This window comes from Eumetopias jubatus, unplaced genomic scaffold (assembly GCF_037043125.1).
Source record: "Eumetopias jubatus isolate StellerSeaLion01/CBP00866 unplaced genomic scaffold, mEumJub1_p1.0 scaffold_10, whole genome shotgun sequence".
In the NCBI taxonomy this organism is placed as follows: Eukaryota; Metazoa; Chordata; class Mammalia; order Carnivora; family Otariidae; genus Eumetopias; species Eumetopias jubatus.
In genome coordinates, this window is record NW_028274816.1 from 53,173,004 (window position 1) to 53,190,143 (window position 17,140).

Sequence of the window (17,140 nt, forward strand, 5' to 3'; positions counted from 1 at the left end):
CCCACAGTGGCCTGAATTGTCCACAAAACATTCACAGAACCACATCACTTCCCTGCTTAAGACCCTCTCGGTGGCATCCCGCTGTGCTTGCAGTAAAATCCAAAATGCGTGCCTGGCCTGCAAGGCTGTGGGGTCTGGCTTTGCCTCTCCACCTTGTCTCCTCTATCCGCCTTGTCTGCCCTTCACCAAGCCATCCGCGCCTCCCTTTCCACCTTTTCTGTTCCTGTTGTCAGCAGTGCGCTTCCCCACATTTTTGCCTCAAGAAGACCTGACTGCTGTATAAGTGCCACCTCCTCACAAGCCTTCTGTACCACACCACCCTCTGTCTTCCATCAGATTATTGGGCAGCTTTCAGCCCAGCTCATCTCTAGATCCTCAGCCCTAGCCCAGGGTTTGGCACCAGGGGACACGCAGGAAATGTCTGAATCGAAGGACATGGAAGGGATGGCCTACCTTCAGCCAGGAGCTGATGAGTCAGAGGGAGTCCACTGCATTGTTGAATATCAAGACTAAGGGCTGCGGGAGTGGGGCTGTGGGCCGTGATGGGATTTGGTGCTCCTGAGCGGGCTTCCTGCTGTCCACTGGAGGACAGGGAGCATTTCAAAGCTCGAAGGAGGCCCATGATTCAGTAGAGAGAGAGAGCAAGCTGTGAGGAGGACAGGTCTGGGTTTGAATCCTGACTCCACCATTCACATGCTGTGTGATGTGGGGCAAGTGACTTCACCTCTCTGAGCTCTAATTCATCAGTAAAATGGAGATGATCATAGACCTTACTTTCTCAAATTGTCATGAAAATTAGAAATAATGTATTGGCTCAACGAGCACAAAGTAGACAGAGCTGCTGCTGCTGCTGCTGCTGCTGGTGGTGGCAATGATGATGGTGAAGAAGAAATATTTTTAAGTCCCTGGATGCTGGGTGCTCCGAAGCAGATCATGGGGTGGTTGCAGCTTGACCTTGACTTATGGCCACTGGAGAAGCAGTTTTGAGGGCAGGGTGGAGGGTGAAGTAGGTGTGTAAACAGAAAATGAAGGCTCAAGCCCAGACACCAGGAAGGTGGGGGAAGAGGTGGGCAAACAGTGCCCAGGGTAGGACGGGGCTCGGTTTGGTTCGAGAGTATCTGAGGCCCACTGGACGACGGCCTTGCAGTAGGACTAGCCAGACACCTCTCTGTCTCTGCGTCTGTCTGCCATTCCTTATCCTGTTTTCCTATGTGTTTGGGTCCCTAAGCCAGTTTTCCCTGACACCCCCCTCCCCCCCGCCTCCCAAAGGCTGCTCAGCCTGTTCTCTGCTGAAGGCCGACTGTTGAGATGCAGAGGAAGGTTGGTATCAATGAATCACCAGTTCCTCTCCTGGCCCAGCTCTTGACTCAGTGTGGCCTGCATCCCTGTCTTCCTGTCTCCTGCCAAGCTGGGGGTCTGAGGGGCCTCTCTGAGCTCCCATACACGCAGCCCTAAGATGAGGCAGCACTTGTGGAGAAAGACCCCTTGGGTCCCCACGCAGAGCAGGGACATATTGGGGGCTGAGTGGAGAGGTCACCAGAGACAGTGGGAATCCTGAAAGAAGCTGGGGAACCAAGCCACAGAGAGGGTCCCCAGAGGCAAGAGAGAGGAAGAGGCCATGGCTGGGGGCCCTGAGGGGTGAAGAATCCCGCTCTGCTGTCCCCGGTGGGCTGGCTGCTCCCCCCCCCCCACTCCCCGCCGGGCCCCCAGGGGACCTCGCTCTAATAATGTATTTGATCGACTCGCCGGCCGCGTACAAGCGATTATTGTCTTGTCGGGAGTCAAACGTATCGATCCGGTGAGAAATATGAGCAGAGCAATGGGGCCCGCGTGTCAGTTACCAGCCCCGCTGGCCCTGGGGAGCCCCCTACGTCTCCTTTAATTACCGCTCAGCCCTGAGCCCAGCCTGGCCTCCCCTACACCGCCTCCCTCCCAGGCTCCCCGCACCCCGAGAGGCCCCCACTGCTCCCCAGCTCCCATGTTCTACCTGCCTTGCTCAACATGGCTTGAGGCCTCTTCTCTGGCTGAGAGGCCACTACCCACCCTGCCTGGGCCTCCCATTCCTGGCTGCCAGGCCTGCCCCACCCAGTGGCCCCAAACCCTATCCCTCTGTCCTTTCCCAGCAGGCAGACATCTCAGACCCATTCTTCTTTCACCTCCGGACTCCAGCTCAGGGACTCAGTCGGCCTGGGAGGCAAGAGGTGTAGGGCGATTTTATCCCTTGGGGGAGGGCTTGAGGCCTGCCCTCATTTCCCCACTCAGCTACAGACCTGGGAGGGCAGTGCCAGAAATGGGTGGTACTTCTCTTCGTGCTCACCCTAAGGGGCTGACACCCAGTCGTGTCCAAAAGCGTGTACTTGACATGGATGACATTGACTATGTCCATGGTGGACCACGGGGGTGGCTTGGTAGGGTTCTGGCCCCCCATAATGTCCTTGTGACCCTAATTTCCAAGCCCCTCAAGATATAAATCCTAAATCAAAACAGAACCTTACAGGGTCAAGACAAGACTCCAGTACTCACTGCCACCAGCCAGACTGCTGTCCGGAAAGCCGTCATGTACAGAAACCCTGCATCTGAAAGAGAGATGGGGTGGACTAGGAGGCAGGAGGTCTGATTTGAAGCTGGGTTGATGCTGTGTGGTCTCTGGATCTCCTCATTGAAACAGCTGTTATGAAATGGGATGTTGTGGAGTGTAGATGGCTGGGAACTGTCCCCTCTGTGTACAGATGTAAAATGTGCCGGTCATCCCCAATGAGTGGGCCCGCCTGCCTGCCTGGGCGTGTCTGGGTGCACAGGGCCTGTGTGCAGAAGGAAGGGCACTCATGAAGGTCTGCCTGTGTGTTCTGTCCTGTCCGAGTGTGCATGGGTGTGAGCGTGGGCACACATGGCCGGAGGCGCGCCTGGGCACACACGTGTAGATGTGCCCTTGTGCCCACGTGAGGGAGCAGAGGGGTTTCTGTACACAGGAGTCACGGATGGTGGGTAGAGAGGGTTGGTGTTGGACCCTGGGCACATAGAGGAGGGTTCCCGTGTGTCTGCGTGTGCACACGTGTGTGTGAAGTTCTGGGGCCCATGTGTGTAAATACTTGAGTGTATGTGTCTGTCTGGGTGAGTCCAGGTGTCCGTGTGCGCGCGTGTAGTTTGGGGGTGTCTCTCAGCGTGGGCGCGGCGAGTCCTGCGGGGCCTAGCGCGGGCCGGCGGGCTGTTTGGAGGCGCCAGGTGGCCTGACAGCCTCGGACCGGGCGCGGGCAGGAGGAAGAGGGCAGAGGACTCGGCCGCGCCTTTGTCTGCGCCGCCGTGCGCGGGGAGTCCTGCGCCTTTGTGTGACCCTCGCAGGTGTGCGCGCGGGGGCGGGGGGGGCGGGGAGGGGAGCGGAGGGAGGGGCTTTCTCCTCCGCAACCGGCCCCGCCCTCCGGCCTATTGGCTGGGCGCTGCCGCCCTCTGGCGGGCGCGGAGGGAAATGCTGGGCCGGGAACGCAATTCTGGGAAAGGCCTGCGGGCAGTCAGGGGACCCGGGGCTCTCTTCACCCGAACCGCCTCGGGCGCCCGCATTTGCCCCCTGGTGGACGTCTTGCCACTCTGGGCCAAGGCCCCGCCCTGTCTCCCGCACTGCCACTGCCACTGCCCACGGGCACCGCTTCCTCTCAGCGGACGGACGCCTCACCTGGCGACAGGTGCGTGGCTGGGTACCTCCCCTCCCACAGCCTTGCAGGACGCCCACCACAAACGTCTCCTCCCGCTCTGCTTCTTGGCTTCATCACTTCTTGGCTCTGGGCCCTCGGAAAGGCCACCTCAGTTCTCTGGCCCTCAGTCTTTTCGTCTGTAAAGCGGGGCAAATAGTGATCACCTCAAGAGATGGTGCCTGTCAAGTGCGCCTGTCAAGCCTGGCATTGGGAAAGCCCCCCCCCAAAAAAACTTCTAGCCAGGGTTAAGTGTTGTTGTTGTTGTCATGGGCCCACCCTCTCTCCCAGACCCATATGCCCTGTTCCAGATGTGTTTGCCTTGGTGGAGGCCGCTGGAGGGCTGGGGCTGCTGTTGCAGCACCTCCCAGAGAGTCTGTTTATCCTGTGCCCCACTACCCCCACTTCCCCAACACACACATGGTTTGGGGTCCGCCACCTCCTGAGGTGGGCCTTTGGGCCAGAGTATTTTCCCTTCTGAAGGGGGCGGACCCTGTGGTTTCCTCCCCGGGTGACTTCCGGCTGAGAGGGCTTGGCCCCCAGAGAGGGCGGGGAGATGACACAGTTGTTCCCCCAGCCCTGCGGGGCGGGCAGCATGGTTCACTCCAGCATGGGGGCTCCAGGTAAGGGGCCTGGGGCCAGCGCCCTCTGCCTGCCCTGCCCTTCCTCCTTAGCTGTCTCCTCTTAGTTGCTTTCACTCTGTACCTCAGCAGCTCCCCCTTTCCCACCCTGGGTCCGGTCCCCACCCTCAGCTCCTCTTTCCCCTTCCCTTCCACTCCAGACACCTGGGGGCTTCTCATCTCCCCCCTCATTTGTGCTGCAGTGTTCTGGGCTCTGGGGGCCGGGGAGGACGGAGCCCCGGCGTTGGCAGCAAGCTCTTGTACGGAGGATCAGTGGGTGGGCTTCTTGGGTGGGGGCTGCAAAGGGGTGGGAACACTGAACTGCAGCACTTTTCAGTGTGTGTGAGTGTCTGTGCACGTGTGTATGTGAGTGTATGTGAGTGGTAGTTCTGAGGCCTCCGAGTGTGCCTGTCATGTGTGTGTGGCATTGTGGGCTCGCCTTGGCAATGACCTCTTGGCTCACTGCCTCCCTTCATTTGTCTCAGATGTTACCTCCTCAGGGAGGCCTTCCCTGACCTCTGTGTCTGGACTGGCAGCCAACCCCACCGTTCTCAGTCCCCTTGCCCCTGCTTTGTCTTTCCTTTATGGCATTTATCACCGCCTGAGAATGTGTCATACATCAGTTCACCGAGTGGATGTTGGGTGCCAGACACCATACAAGATGATTTGTATTTGCTGGCTCATTTGGTAAAATGTGTCTATCTGTGCATAATGATAGTCATCTCCCAGCAGTGTTGATGGGACAGTTAAATGAGGTAATGTGTGTAGATGCTTAACACAGTGCCTGGAACAGAGCAAGCGTCAGTACTGCGTGATTGTTTCGTTTGCGGCCTTATAGGCGTGAGTGTTGGTGTGTGTCACATTCGTGAGTGTCTGTGGGGATGAGTCCTGGTTTGCCGTGGGCCATCCTATCTGCATCCGTGTGCAGGGGCATCCCTGGGATCCTTCAACAACATATATTTACTGAGCCGTTCCATGCTGGGTGTTGGAAATACAACTAAAAAAGGGAGTTTCGGGTCCATCCTTCTAGAGTTCCCAGTCGGGGGAGACAGACCTGTTGCCAGACAGTGGAGGAGGCACAGGGAGAGGGGTCAGGGGTGGGATGCTGGAGACACAGGGAGCCATGGGAGCCCAGTTGAGCCAGTGGGGTGTAAGAGAGGGCTTCCTGGAGGAGGGGACGTCTGGTCTGAGATGTGAAGGTTGAGTGGTTATGAGCAAGGCAAAGGAGATGAGGGAGGGGGTTGTGATGGAGGGAAGACTACATGCAGGATGGCACGTGATTACTTATTGAGGTGACTGTATATGCAACTGTGTGTATGTGCACACATAGCAGTGTAGACCCAGAGATCTGGGGTATCTGCACCCGCATGCCGTCTGCTCCACCACGGACTCATCCCTGTCTGGGGTTGAATGGGGGCCTCGTACGTGCTCAGTACTGAATTAGACCCCTGGCTGGGGATTTCTCACAGAACTGCCCTGCCTGGGAGGCCCACCTGCATTCCCTGCCTGGATGTGAATTAATACACTGCATGGTCTTGGGCAGATCACTCGTCCTGCCTGGGCTCAGGCTCCGCACCTGTGAACTGGGTTCATGGGTCCACTCTGGCCGTCTCCCAAGATGAGCTGATTCTGGGCGTGTGAGTGTGCACACATATGTGTGTATATCTGTCTGAGGGGCCTGGGTATGTGTGTGTCTGCCTATTTGTGTCAATCTGTGTGTCTGTGAGTGACTCTGGATGTGTATGTGTACATCTGTGTGTATTTGAGTAACTGTGTGTGTGTGTGTGTGTTTGTACGTGTGTCTGTGTATGTCTATCTGAGCGACCTGAGTGTATGTGTGTATGCACATCTGTATCTATCTGTATGTCTGTCTGTGAGTAACTCAGGTGTCTGTGTATCTGAGTGACCTGGGTATGTGTGTGTGTACATGTACGTCTGTTTGTGTATCTGTGAGTGACTCTGGGGCGTGATTTGGGGTCTGTGTGTGTGTAAGTGCAGGTGTGCATGCACATGTCTGGGTGTGTGTTCTACCAGTGTCATTGTGTCTGGGCGTATGTCTTCTCCACAACCATTCCTGCCTGAGGTCTGTGCACACCTGTCCCTGTGTGTGTTTGTGGGTCTCTGTCCTTGTCTGAGCCCTGCCTGGCTGAGGCTGTGGTGTGTGTGCGATGTGGCAGCCCTTACCTGTTGCTGGCACAGCTGTGGGGCCACCCTCTCTTGTTGTGTCTGCTGCCTCTCTCTCCATCCCTTCCTCCTGACGGCTCAGAAGTGTTCACTCCCTTGAGGCCACCCAGGGACAGATGCGGTGCGGTGGGGGTGTGAGGTGCTGCTTCTAGGGAGGCAGGGACTGGGCCAGCTGGGCCCACAGAGGTTCCCGGCAGTGCAAACACTGCCCACAGGGGCTCCCAAGCTGCAGCTTTGATTGAAGCCGGCTCTAAAGGCAGGAGACCCAGGGGACAGGCCAAGAGGGGCCAGGAGGGGTGAGGGGCAGCCCTTGGGCCCTCTATATTTAGCCCCATTTTCGGTAAGTGCTAACGAGAAGCTGGCCCAAGTCTGCTAAAACCGGCTGGGGGAAATGCAGAGGAGAAGTGAAAGTCCGGGGAGGGAGGGGCGAGGGAGGGGTGGGGAGGGCGGAGGGGACCCAGAGTCCCAGGCCTGAGGCAGTGGGGCAAGCGAGTGTGACCCCAAGGGTGTGGGTAGCCCTGGGTGTGTCTGACTCCAGGATGGTGGGATTCAAGGGGCCCGGTAGAATTCTGCATTGCTTTTTCCTGCCGGGCCCTCTAAAGAGTTATATACCACCTGGGATGGGAGAAGGGAGGGGTGACTATGGTCATATAACCAAGCAGCCTTTCTGTGTGAACGAGGCCTTGAAATGAGCTTCGGAAGGCGCCAGGGAGCTGGAGCATATTAGATCACCTGGTGGGGGTAGGGGTGGGGACTTTTCAAAATCCAGATATCCAGGTCTTCCCTTGTCCCATTGAAAGCAGAGTGTCTGGGTGGGAATAGGTGTCAGTGTTTCTCTAGAGTCAAGAGAGAGGGGCCTGGGCCAAGGCCGACAGCCTGCAGGACGGGCGCCTCAGCAGGCCTCTTAAGGGGATTGCCAATGCCCTTAGATGTTAAGGCATCATTTGGCTTTGGATCTGTGGTGGAAATGGAGTCCCCTCTTCATCCTTGGTGGGGATGATATGACACCCTTTTCTCAGATTGGGTTCTGATGGGGGCAGGAGGAAAGAAAAGCAAGACAGGCTTGGGCGAAGGGCAACACTGGCCATTTTGCTGTCGACCCAGCCAAATGCTGCAGGGGTGCCTGGGCTGTGTGCGAGTTGGGGTGGGGGGAAGAATTAGGGAGAACAAGGGAAACAGAGTGGTGGAGATTTCCTCTCATGCCACCTTTGCCTCCTCAGCCACTATCCCTGCAGAAATTACTTTAAAGGTTTAGGTTGGAGTTGCTTGGGGAATGGGGCTCAAGGTCAAGGTGGCAGGTAGCAGCAGGGAGAGAGGCTTGTCTGGGACAAGATTCGGTCCTGGTCTGTTAGGGATTCTTGCATGCGTTCATTCATTCCAAAGACACAGTCCCAGCCAGGGCTGTTGGTCTCTAAGGAGCTCACAGTCTGGGGCAGGGGGAATCCATTGCTCAGGGGGTCAGGGTGTGTTAGGGGGCAGAGGCAGGGGGTTCCCAGATGAGAGAGACACTAGCCACCTGAGGAGTCAGGGAGGACTTCACAGAGGAGGTGATGTATGAGCTGGGACCTTCAAAAGGAGCAGGAGTTTGGTAATGGAGAAGAAAAGGTCGCCAGGTAGGGAGAAGAGCAGAGGCTAAGGCCTGGAGGGTGGAGGGAGATCAGAGCCTCAGGGCACCCTTGTGCACTCAACCCACACGTCCTGGGCTGGGCAGTGTTGGGGACCCCAAGATGAGTCAGACCTGCCCTCAAGGGGTCCTAGTCTGATGGGGGAGATGTACTGGGGCCCAGTTGGCTACAGCCAGGGGAGAGGGCCGGGCCAGCGGGAGCCGGAGTGGAGGGAGCCGCCGTCATAGAGGACAGAGCCTGTGCTGGGGCCTGAAGGATGAGTAGGAGGTCGCCAGGCAGACAGAGTGGGGGACAGCCTTCCAGGAGGAGGGAGACAGACAGCAAGACCGAGGCAGGAACAAGTAGAAAGAGAGCCGCAGGGAGGGACGTTCAGCCAACATTTAGCACCTACTCTTCTGAGCTGGGGGACACCAGGGGGCCAGCAGTGAGTCAGAGCAGGCCTGCCCCCTGGTCTGGTGGGAAAGGACAGCGACACAGAAGGCCACGGCCCTGTGGGCTCAGGGCTAGGACAGTGGGAAGGCAGGGCCGCGGGAGGCTGTATTATTTTCCCAGGGCTGCCGTCACGGACTACTGTACGCTGGGTGGCTTAAACAACAGAAATTAATTTTCCTAAAATCTGGAAGCTAGAAGTCCAAGGTCAAGGTGGCAGTGGGGGTGGTTTCTTCAGAGGTCTGTCTCCTCGGCTTGGGAGGGCTGACTTTGCCCTGTGTCTTCACATGGGCTTCTTTCTGTGAGTCTATGTCATCCCAGTTTCCTCCTCTTATGAGGACACCAGTCATATTGGATTAAGGCCCACCCTAATGGTCTCATTTAACTTGATTACCTCTTTAAAAACCCTATCTGGGCTTTTCCTGGGGAGATGGGGAGCTGTGGAAAGGTTCACGGCCGGGTTGTGGGAAGGATCTCCCTGGGGCCGGATGGACACTGGCTGGGAGGAGGGGCCGGGGAGGGGGTTGGAGCAGGGGTCTCAGGGATGCTAGGAGGGGTGGGATGCAGGGCCCCACTAGCATCAGCAGTTGCCGGGAGCTAGGCCAAGTTCTGGGCCATTTAGAGGCAGAATTAGGCAGGACTCCTGCCTTTGATGTCCCAGAGTTAGGAGTGTGGTCTCTTACCTGGGACTAGGACCTGGGCCCTCCTCCTGTGCTTCAAATGATCATTAGCCACTCACCACCATCCTAGCGCCTAGAAGCAGGGCCTGAGCTCCTATAGCATCCTGGGCCCCTGCTCCCCACACCACCCTCGCCAGCCTATGCCTTAATAGTACTGTGTACTGGCTTTTTTTTTTTTTTTTAAGCTTTCAATTTTTTTCTTTTTTTATGTGAAAACATACCTACAGTAAGTGCTCAGATTTTAAGGGTGCAGCTTGATGCATTTTTCCCTATGTATAGAACCACATAACCACCAAACAGATGACAATACCGAATATTTCCAACCCCCTGCAGGCCTCCTCACCCTCATTCCCCGTCAGCAACCCCCAGACGTTACCCATAATCTGACCTTGGCCATCTGATATCATCTTGCCTGTTTCTGAGCTTCCTGTAATTGGAATCCTACTGTCTGTCCGCTTTTGTGTCTGATGTCTTTCCCTTGGTGTCGTGCCTGCAAGATTCAGTGGTGCGTGTGATGCAGGAGTTTCTTCCTTTTCTTGCTGTGGGGCGTGTCATTGTATGGACATACCACATTGTGTCCATCCGCTGATAGGCCCTTGACTTGTTTCCAGTTTGGGGAAGGGGCTGCTGTGTGCCCATGGGTTTGGGGGGCAGGATGCTCCTCTGTCTCCCCAGGATGCTCGGGAGTGGATGTGCTGGGTCCTAGGGAGGGGGCACCTAGTCAGTTTTCCTGACTTGTGCTTATATCGATTTAGACTCCCATGAGCAGTGTGTGACCCGGCTTTTTAATCAAGAATTTTAAACCAGAGCAGCGTTTCATGTCGGGTAACCCTCAATTGCAAAATTCCTGGACATTTTTTTTTTCCAGTTGCTGAGGACGTCCTAGCTCTTGTTAGCTGACCTTCTTTCAATATCTTGGGTGCAGAACGCGCTTGAATTGGACAGCCCCTTTGATAGGGCATCGTGGTTTAGGCAGGGATGTGGAGTGAGTGGTGGGGGAGACCTTGGGGTCAGAATCAGGGTCACGAGTAAGGTCTGAGGCCAAGCTGGGAGTCAAGGTTAGATGAAGGACTTGTACCATCTGGGTGGGAGTTGGGATTCAGGGTGGGTAAGGGGACTGAGAATGGTTAGGGAAGAAGCCTAGGTTTGTGTGGGGTGTAGGACCAGAAAGGGTTGGGTTCGAGTTGGCGTCAGTCAGGGTGAACTTGAGTAGGGGTGACAGCTGGAGATAAGGTGGGTGGAAGTCACAGCAGGGGGCCCACTAGACCATAGCAGTCCTGATTAGAAGCGGGAACTCTGGAGTCATGAAAGACAGGTGTCCAGTCGGGGCACCTCTGCTGTCTCATTGTGTTCTCGGGCCCTCAGTTTCCTCCTCTGTAAAATGGGGGTGATATTAGCACCAACTGCTACTGTGAGCTCTGAATCATACTTAACACTGTGCTCAGCACTCGTAAGTGCTCACCTTTCCCTCCTCAGCATCACAGTGTTGTGAGGGCAGAGCAATGCTTTGTGGCCCCAGGGCCAGCTTGCTGTTTGCCCCCTCTCCTCATGTCCTGGGTTTACCGGACGATAGCAGGGGATTGCATTTGTAGGCTGGGGCACCCGGCTTGGATCTGGGTGTGCAGTGGGGATTCAAGGCTTAAGTCCTGGGTGAGGCCTAGGATTAAGTCCGAGGACCTGGTTAGGGGCAGAGCCAAGTGGTGTTGGAGTCGGAGTTCCAAGTGGCAAGTGGGGCTGCCGGGCCTGTGAGCTGAATGTGAGAAAGGAGGCCGGGAAGCCAGGTGGGGGTCAGGTGTGGACAGGAACATTGTGGGCTGAGGGAGGGGCAGGGGGTGCCAAATCCCACGCAGAGATGAGAAGACTCACTCCTTTGGGGATGCTGCAGCCCTTCACACCCCCAGGCCCCACTCAGAGTGGAAAACATGTCTCACCCGAAACCTGGTGAGGCAGGACGGGCGCGCCTCGGGAGGAGGCCCAAGGCTGACTCGCTCCTGTGGAACATCACCCACCTCCTCCTGGGCACCGAAGCCTTCTCATGACCACCGGCTGCCTCCCACCCTGCCCCAGGGCCTCACTGGAGGTGGCCCTCCCCGTGCCACCTTCCGCAGGGGTGAAAAGGATCCCTTTCTTGTCCCGCCAGAGGAGGGCAGAGGCCCAGTAAGGAGGGCATGTCTCCTGGAAAGAGGCACTTACAAGGTGGCAGGGGGTGCGGGGGATTTGGGCCCAAGAGCCCCCCAGGCTTCCCTCACCCCACTTACATCCCTCTTCTATTCCCAGAAATAAGAATGTCTAAGCCCCTGGAGGCCGAGAAGCAAGGTCTGGACTCCCCATCAGAGCACACAGGTGGGTGGGGAGGGGAGCAGGGAGGGCAGGGGGCCTGTGGGGTGGAGGGAGCTGCGGGGCTGTGGGGGGCACAGGTGACGACTCACTCTTTCCCTCTCGTTGCAGACACTGAAAGAAATGGACCAGACACTAACCATCAGGTCAGGAGGGAGTGGATGAGCAGGAGAGGCTGGGAGGGGGAGAAGGGAACAGAGCGGGGGGGCCCCTGTGGGGGAGGGGCATGGTGTCAAAAGCTGCTTCACCTCACTCTTCCCATTCCCCACCCCAACTTTTTCTTCCCAGAACCCCCAGAATAAGACCTCCCCATTCTCCGTGTCCCCAACTGGCCCCAGCACCAAGGTAAGAACCTATCAGAACAGCCAGGGCAGGGGAACGAGAAGGGTGTCCTGTGATGTGTTGGCATCTGGGAGAGGGTCCCGCACACCTTTGTGGGCCCAGGGCCTGAAGGGGGGGCACGGAGCCCCGACACCTTGGTGACAAGGCTCCTCCCGCCCCTTCTCACACTTGGGCTCCCGCCCCAGGCCTGTGACTCACCCAGGCTCCTTCCCCTTCCCTGGGGGGTGGGGGTGGCCAGGGAAATCCCCCCCAGAGCCCCAGGGCGATGAACAACAGGAAGCTGAGGGCCCCACCCCCATCCCAACTTCCCTGACAGGGGCCTGCCCTACCCCCTGCCCCCCAACACACACACTCAGGGGCCATCCAGTAGAGGGGGGTATGGGATGGGGGCAGACTCAGGGAGGATGGCTGAGGTTGATGGGGAGGCTGGAAGTGGCCAGACAGAACAAATCCCTAATCCAGTTGGGGCCCTGCCTGTTTCTGGGCACTGCTGGGCTTCCTGAGGTGTCTGGGGCCCAGGCCTCCATGCTCCAGCCTGGTGGGGGCAGCCGCAGGCCCAGAGGCCTGAAAGCAGCATGGAAGGCAGGGGCAGAGGGGTCCTCTGCAAGGGATGGGGCTGGGGGCCGGGAACTACTCCATGACCTTGGGAAAATCACTCCCCTCCGCCCCCCACCGCCCCACTACCGCTGGGCTTCTCGGTTTCCTCTTCTCTAACATGGGGGGCTGTCAGATCCGATGGCCTCTCAGGTGCCCTGATGCAGCTTAGTGGGTGGGTATCTTGTACTGAATGACTTGGCCAGGGCCCAGGGGAGGAGGGCTCTGGCTCTGGCCTCCTTCCCTCTGATCTTAGGCGCAGTTCTGGCCTTAGGCCTCAGAGCAGACCGAGTGCCCATTGTCCCGACCCTTTCCTTCCTCAGCTGTGTCTTTGCAGCCTCTCCCAGCCCCACGGCAAACTTGCTTCTCTGTGGGGAAACCAGGGGAGCCCTGGGAAGGAAGGGTCCTTGCTGCCCTTCCCCGGCCTGGACCCTGGTTCCTCGGGAAAACCAGAGGCAGAGAGGGCATTGACCTCTGACTCCGGGCCTCTGTCCACACCTCGTCCTGTTCGAGGGCAGCCTCTGCTTTCCCCAACTGCAGTGATTCATGTGCTCCCGTCACGATTTCAGACACATCCACACACCACTGTGTACAATTACTTACATCACAATTGTGTTAATTGGCTTCAGTTTTAAAAACATTTTATTATGGAAAATGTTAAGCAGATACAAAAGGAGAAAAAAAAGAGTATCATGAAAATAAGCCCCCAGGTACCCATCTATCAGCTTCAACAATTTTCAGCTTGTGAACTGGCTTGCTTTTTCAGCAGCTCAAATAAATGTTTTTTAAATGGAAATTTCATGAATGGAAAACCAGAATCTCTTGCCATGGAAATAAATACAATGATTTTTTTTTTCTTAAGTAATCTCCATAGTCAACGTGGGGCTCGATCTCACGACCCCGAGATCAAGCATCTGTGCTGCACCGACTGAGCCAGCCAGGTGCCCCAACACAATGATTATTAAAATATACCCAGAGACTCTTGCCTGCTGATGGGTCTAAGCCTGAGGTCTTTCCTTCATTTGTTAGAAAGGGAGATGAGCAGTGTTGGGGGTGAGACGTTAGAACCATCCTAGCACCTAGTGGAGGCTTTCTCAAGAGAACCAGAAGGAATGAAAGAAATCTGAAAGAGGACTAGTATCCTCACCATGTTGGTTGTTTTTTGTTTTTTAACTTTTAATTGGAATGTGACACACGCGGTGATCCTCAGTGGATTTTCACAAACTGAACACCCATGTTGCCCACACCAGATCAAGAGGCAGAACACAACCAGACTTCCAGGGGCCCTCGATTCCCCACCAGGGGATGCTGCATCCCTGCATCCCGTAAACTTTCTGACATTTGTCTCTATTCCCTGGGGCATGCCATTCACCCTCTGTGATTTGGCCTTTTCCAGGGCTCTGTTCATCTCTGAATTCCAAATGCTACACCCCCCGCCAAGCTGCTGTGTCACGTTGCACAAGTCACTTTCCCTCTCTGGACCCCCTTTTGCAAAATGGTGCTGGGACATTGGGCTGAAGGATTAGGGATTGTCCTTCAGCCCAGTGTTCCCTCTGGGCCCGAGAGTGTGATTCTGCAAGCCATGCCTCCCCCCAGCCCCACATGTCCTTTACCAGCCAACCTCTCAAGTAAGCCCACCCTGGTCTGGCCTTTCTGTCTAGGAGAGGAGGAAGGCCAGAACTGCTCTATGCTGGTCTGTCCTATGTATTTGATGCGAGGTGCATCTACATCCTGCACAGAGAGATGAGGAGGGGCTCAGGGGCCTTATGGGGTGGAGGCTGAAAGCTGGCAGCCTCTGGGCCATATCTGGCCTATGTATGTGCTTGGCTGGTCCTGCCAGAGTTTTTGGCACGCTTTTTTTTTTTTTTAGGTTGTTTTTGGGTTTTGCTTTAGATTTTGAAATGAGTGGTTGGTGGGAGCAGAGGAGGAGCTGGGCAAGCTTCCCCTTCAGGAGGGCCACACATGCCACCAGCCCATCTCATCCTCGTCTGCCCATGCCACCCGTTTGCACTGTCTGCCTCTTTCCATACTCATTTGAATTCCGATCCAGGTTCCAAGGCGGTGATTTTTTTTTCATAACCTAAGACCTGTTCTTCCAATGAAGTCCTACTTCATTAATGAGAGATGCACCTCCGGCTAAAGCATCTGCCTTCGGCTCAGGTCATGATCCCAGGGTCCTGGAATTGAGCCCCGCATTGGGCTCCCTGCTTAGTGGGAAGCCTGCTTCTCCCTCTCCCACTCCCCCTGCTTGTGTTCCCTCTCTCTCTGTGTCTCCCTCTCTCAAATAAATAAATAAAATCTTTAAAAAAAAAAATAAAGCAGATGAGGGATGGGGACCTAGAACACTATTCTTTGATGCCCTGAGTCCTCTGCTGGCACATTCCCCATTTCACAGATGGGGAAACTGACCCCCACCCCCAGAGGGGAAAACTGCTCTCCAAAGGTGCCCCTCTCCTATTTGGTGCAGGGGGGTGTGTTAGCCCTACTGATTGATGAGGAACCTGAGGACAGAGGGGGGGGCCTAAGATCCCCAGTCGGTTGGCGCAGGGCCTTGCCTCTACACCCCCCAGCCTACTCCTCCTGTGCCGGCCCGAGGCTGCCATTGCCACACACGTGCCCTCTCTTTGGTTCACAGGTGGGCATTCTCTCTGGCCTCCACTTAACATTCTGGGGTCCCGGACCCTGCCTCTCTCCCCCCCAGATCAAGGCTGAAGACCCCAGTGGCGACTCAGCCCCAGCAGCACCCCCGCCTCCCCAGCCGGCTCAGCCGCATCTGCCCCAGGCCCAACTCATGTTGACGGGCAGCCAGCTAGCCGGGGTAAGTACTCGGGGAAGGACAGGGAACGTGGGCCTCGACCAGCCGCCTCCCATCTGTTACAGGACCCGTGGCAGGGGGTGTCCCGCCAGGGCCACCACCACTCTCTCACGCCCTCCTCCTGCCCTCCTCAGGCCTCCTGGAGGACTTGCCCTGCTTGGCTCGGGCACTAACCCCTCTCTGCCTTCTCTGCTCCCCCGCCCCCGCCCCTCCTCTGGCCCTGCCGCCCGCGCCCCACAGCTCACAGCGCTGATGCCAGCTCAGCAGCAGCTCCTCCTGCAGCAAGCCCAGGCCCAGCTCCTGGCCGCCGCCGTGCAACAATCCAGTGCCGCTGCCGCCGCCGCCGCCGCCTCCTCCTCCTCCTCCTCCTCCTCCTCCTCCTCCTCTGCCTCCTCTGCCTCCTCCTCGACCTCACAGCCCCCAGCCTCCTCTGGGGGGGGCGACCTGCCACCTCCACAGCCTGCCAGCCAGCCCCCTGGGACCCCACAGCTCACTCTCTCCCAGCCCATCCAGCTCACAGCACAGGTAAGGGCAGCCCTGGGGGGCAGGCAGGCCCCAGAGCAGGGCCCGCAGAAGCACGGTGTGCAGGGGGCTGACCGGTCTTCGTGGACTCTTCTGAAGGCCGGTCATGTGCCAGGAAGCCACGGGGGATGCTGCCACCTGTGTCTCCGTGGGGTAAATTGATGCTCAGAGGGAGGATGTCCTCCATGTGATGGTGTGCCTGGCTAAGCGCTTTCTGTGTATCTCACTGAGGGCTCCCAGCCACCTGGGAGGTTGGCCCATTATCCTCAGTTTCCGGCTGAGGAAACGAGGAGTCACCTCTGTGGAATGGTGCCCATGTGGGCCCAGAAGGAAAGGCTGAGACTCTGAGCCAGTGCCCTATAATGTGTGCTCTGGCGTATCCAGTGAGAGATGCTCTTTCAGAAAAGGGGCCCCTGGCCACTGGGTCAGGGAATGCTGCATCTGCTCTGGCCATTCTGGAGACTTCTGACATATACTGAATCATGAGTTCGTGGCTGTATTCATTTCCCAGGGTGCCATGACAAAGCCCCACAAACTGGGTGGCTCTAGGGAGAATCTCTCTCTGCTTCTTCTAGCTTCTGGTAGTGCCAGAAATATTTGGCATTCTTCTAGATGGATCGCTCCAATCTCTGCCTCTTTGGTCATAGGGCCATCCTCTGTCTGTGCCTGTCTGTCTCCGCGTTCACATTTCCCCTTCTTATTATAAGGACACCAGTCGTTGGATTAGGGCGGACCCTAATGACCTCATTTAACTTGATTACATCTGCAAAGACCATGTTTCCAAATACGGTTGTATTTACAGGCACCAGGGGTTAGGACTTCCGACAAATCTTTTTGGGAGACCCAGTTCAACCCAAGATAGTGGCCCACAAATTTCCTGTAAGGATAGTCTGTGGAACAGAGTAGGTAGAACAGAGCATCCCCTCCTGTTGGGCCTGCTCTCTCCGTCCACACTTTTCCCTGTCACCCACTTGTGCTATCTGCCTGGGTTCTGTAAGCATTTGAGTCTGTGGCCCATGTTCCAGCGCAGTGAAGGTCCTGAGAAGTCCTGCAGCAAGGAACCTTGTTTAACGTCCCTTAACCCTGTGTTCCCCACAATGACTGCTCTTTGGATCGCTTTTCTTTCTCTCTATCCACCGCCTTCCATGAAACCCCGGGGGCAGATGCTGTCTACACAGAGAAGGTGTCCAGTGCCCACAAGTTTGTCCCTTGACAGAGTTCAGCTTCCAATGGGCCCATTCCACTACTGACCAGCTCTTCCACTGAAGACTGTCCTTAACGCTGAGCTGGGTCTGCCTCCTTAGAGCTT

The 17,140-nt window shown here is 56.7% G+C and overlaps 1 protein-coding gene across 11 annotated transcripts in view; it reads left to right on the plus strand.

Annotated features, from left to right (window-relative positions):
- Positions 1-17,140, plus strand: part of POU2F2 (POU class 2 homeobox 2) — a 57,094-nt gene that overhangs the window by 20,209 nt on the left and 19,745 nt on the right. For 5 of the 11 annotated variants that reach the window (XM_028088007.1, XM_028088001.2, XM_028088002.2 and 2 more), the window contains exons 1-5: positions 4,239-4,306; positions 11,499-11,564; positions 11,670-11,704; positions 11,847-11,903; positions 15,130-15,312. In XM_028088007.1, the coding sequence (XP_027943808.1) occupies positions 4,240-4,306; positions 11,499-11,564; positions 11,670-11,704; positions 11,847-11,903; positions 15,130-15,312 (408 nt within the window). In that variant the 5' untranslated portion in view covers position 4,239. Of the gene's footprint in view, positions 1-4,238; positions 4,307-5,624; positions 5,941-11,498; positions 11,565-11,669; positions 11,705-11,846; positions 11,904-15,129; positions 15,313-17,140 lie in introns of those variants that run through there. The other 6 variants (XM_028088003.2, XM_028088006.2, XM_028088011.2 and 3 more) reach the window with 3 other exon arrangements.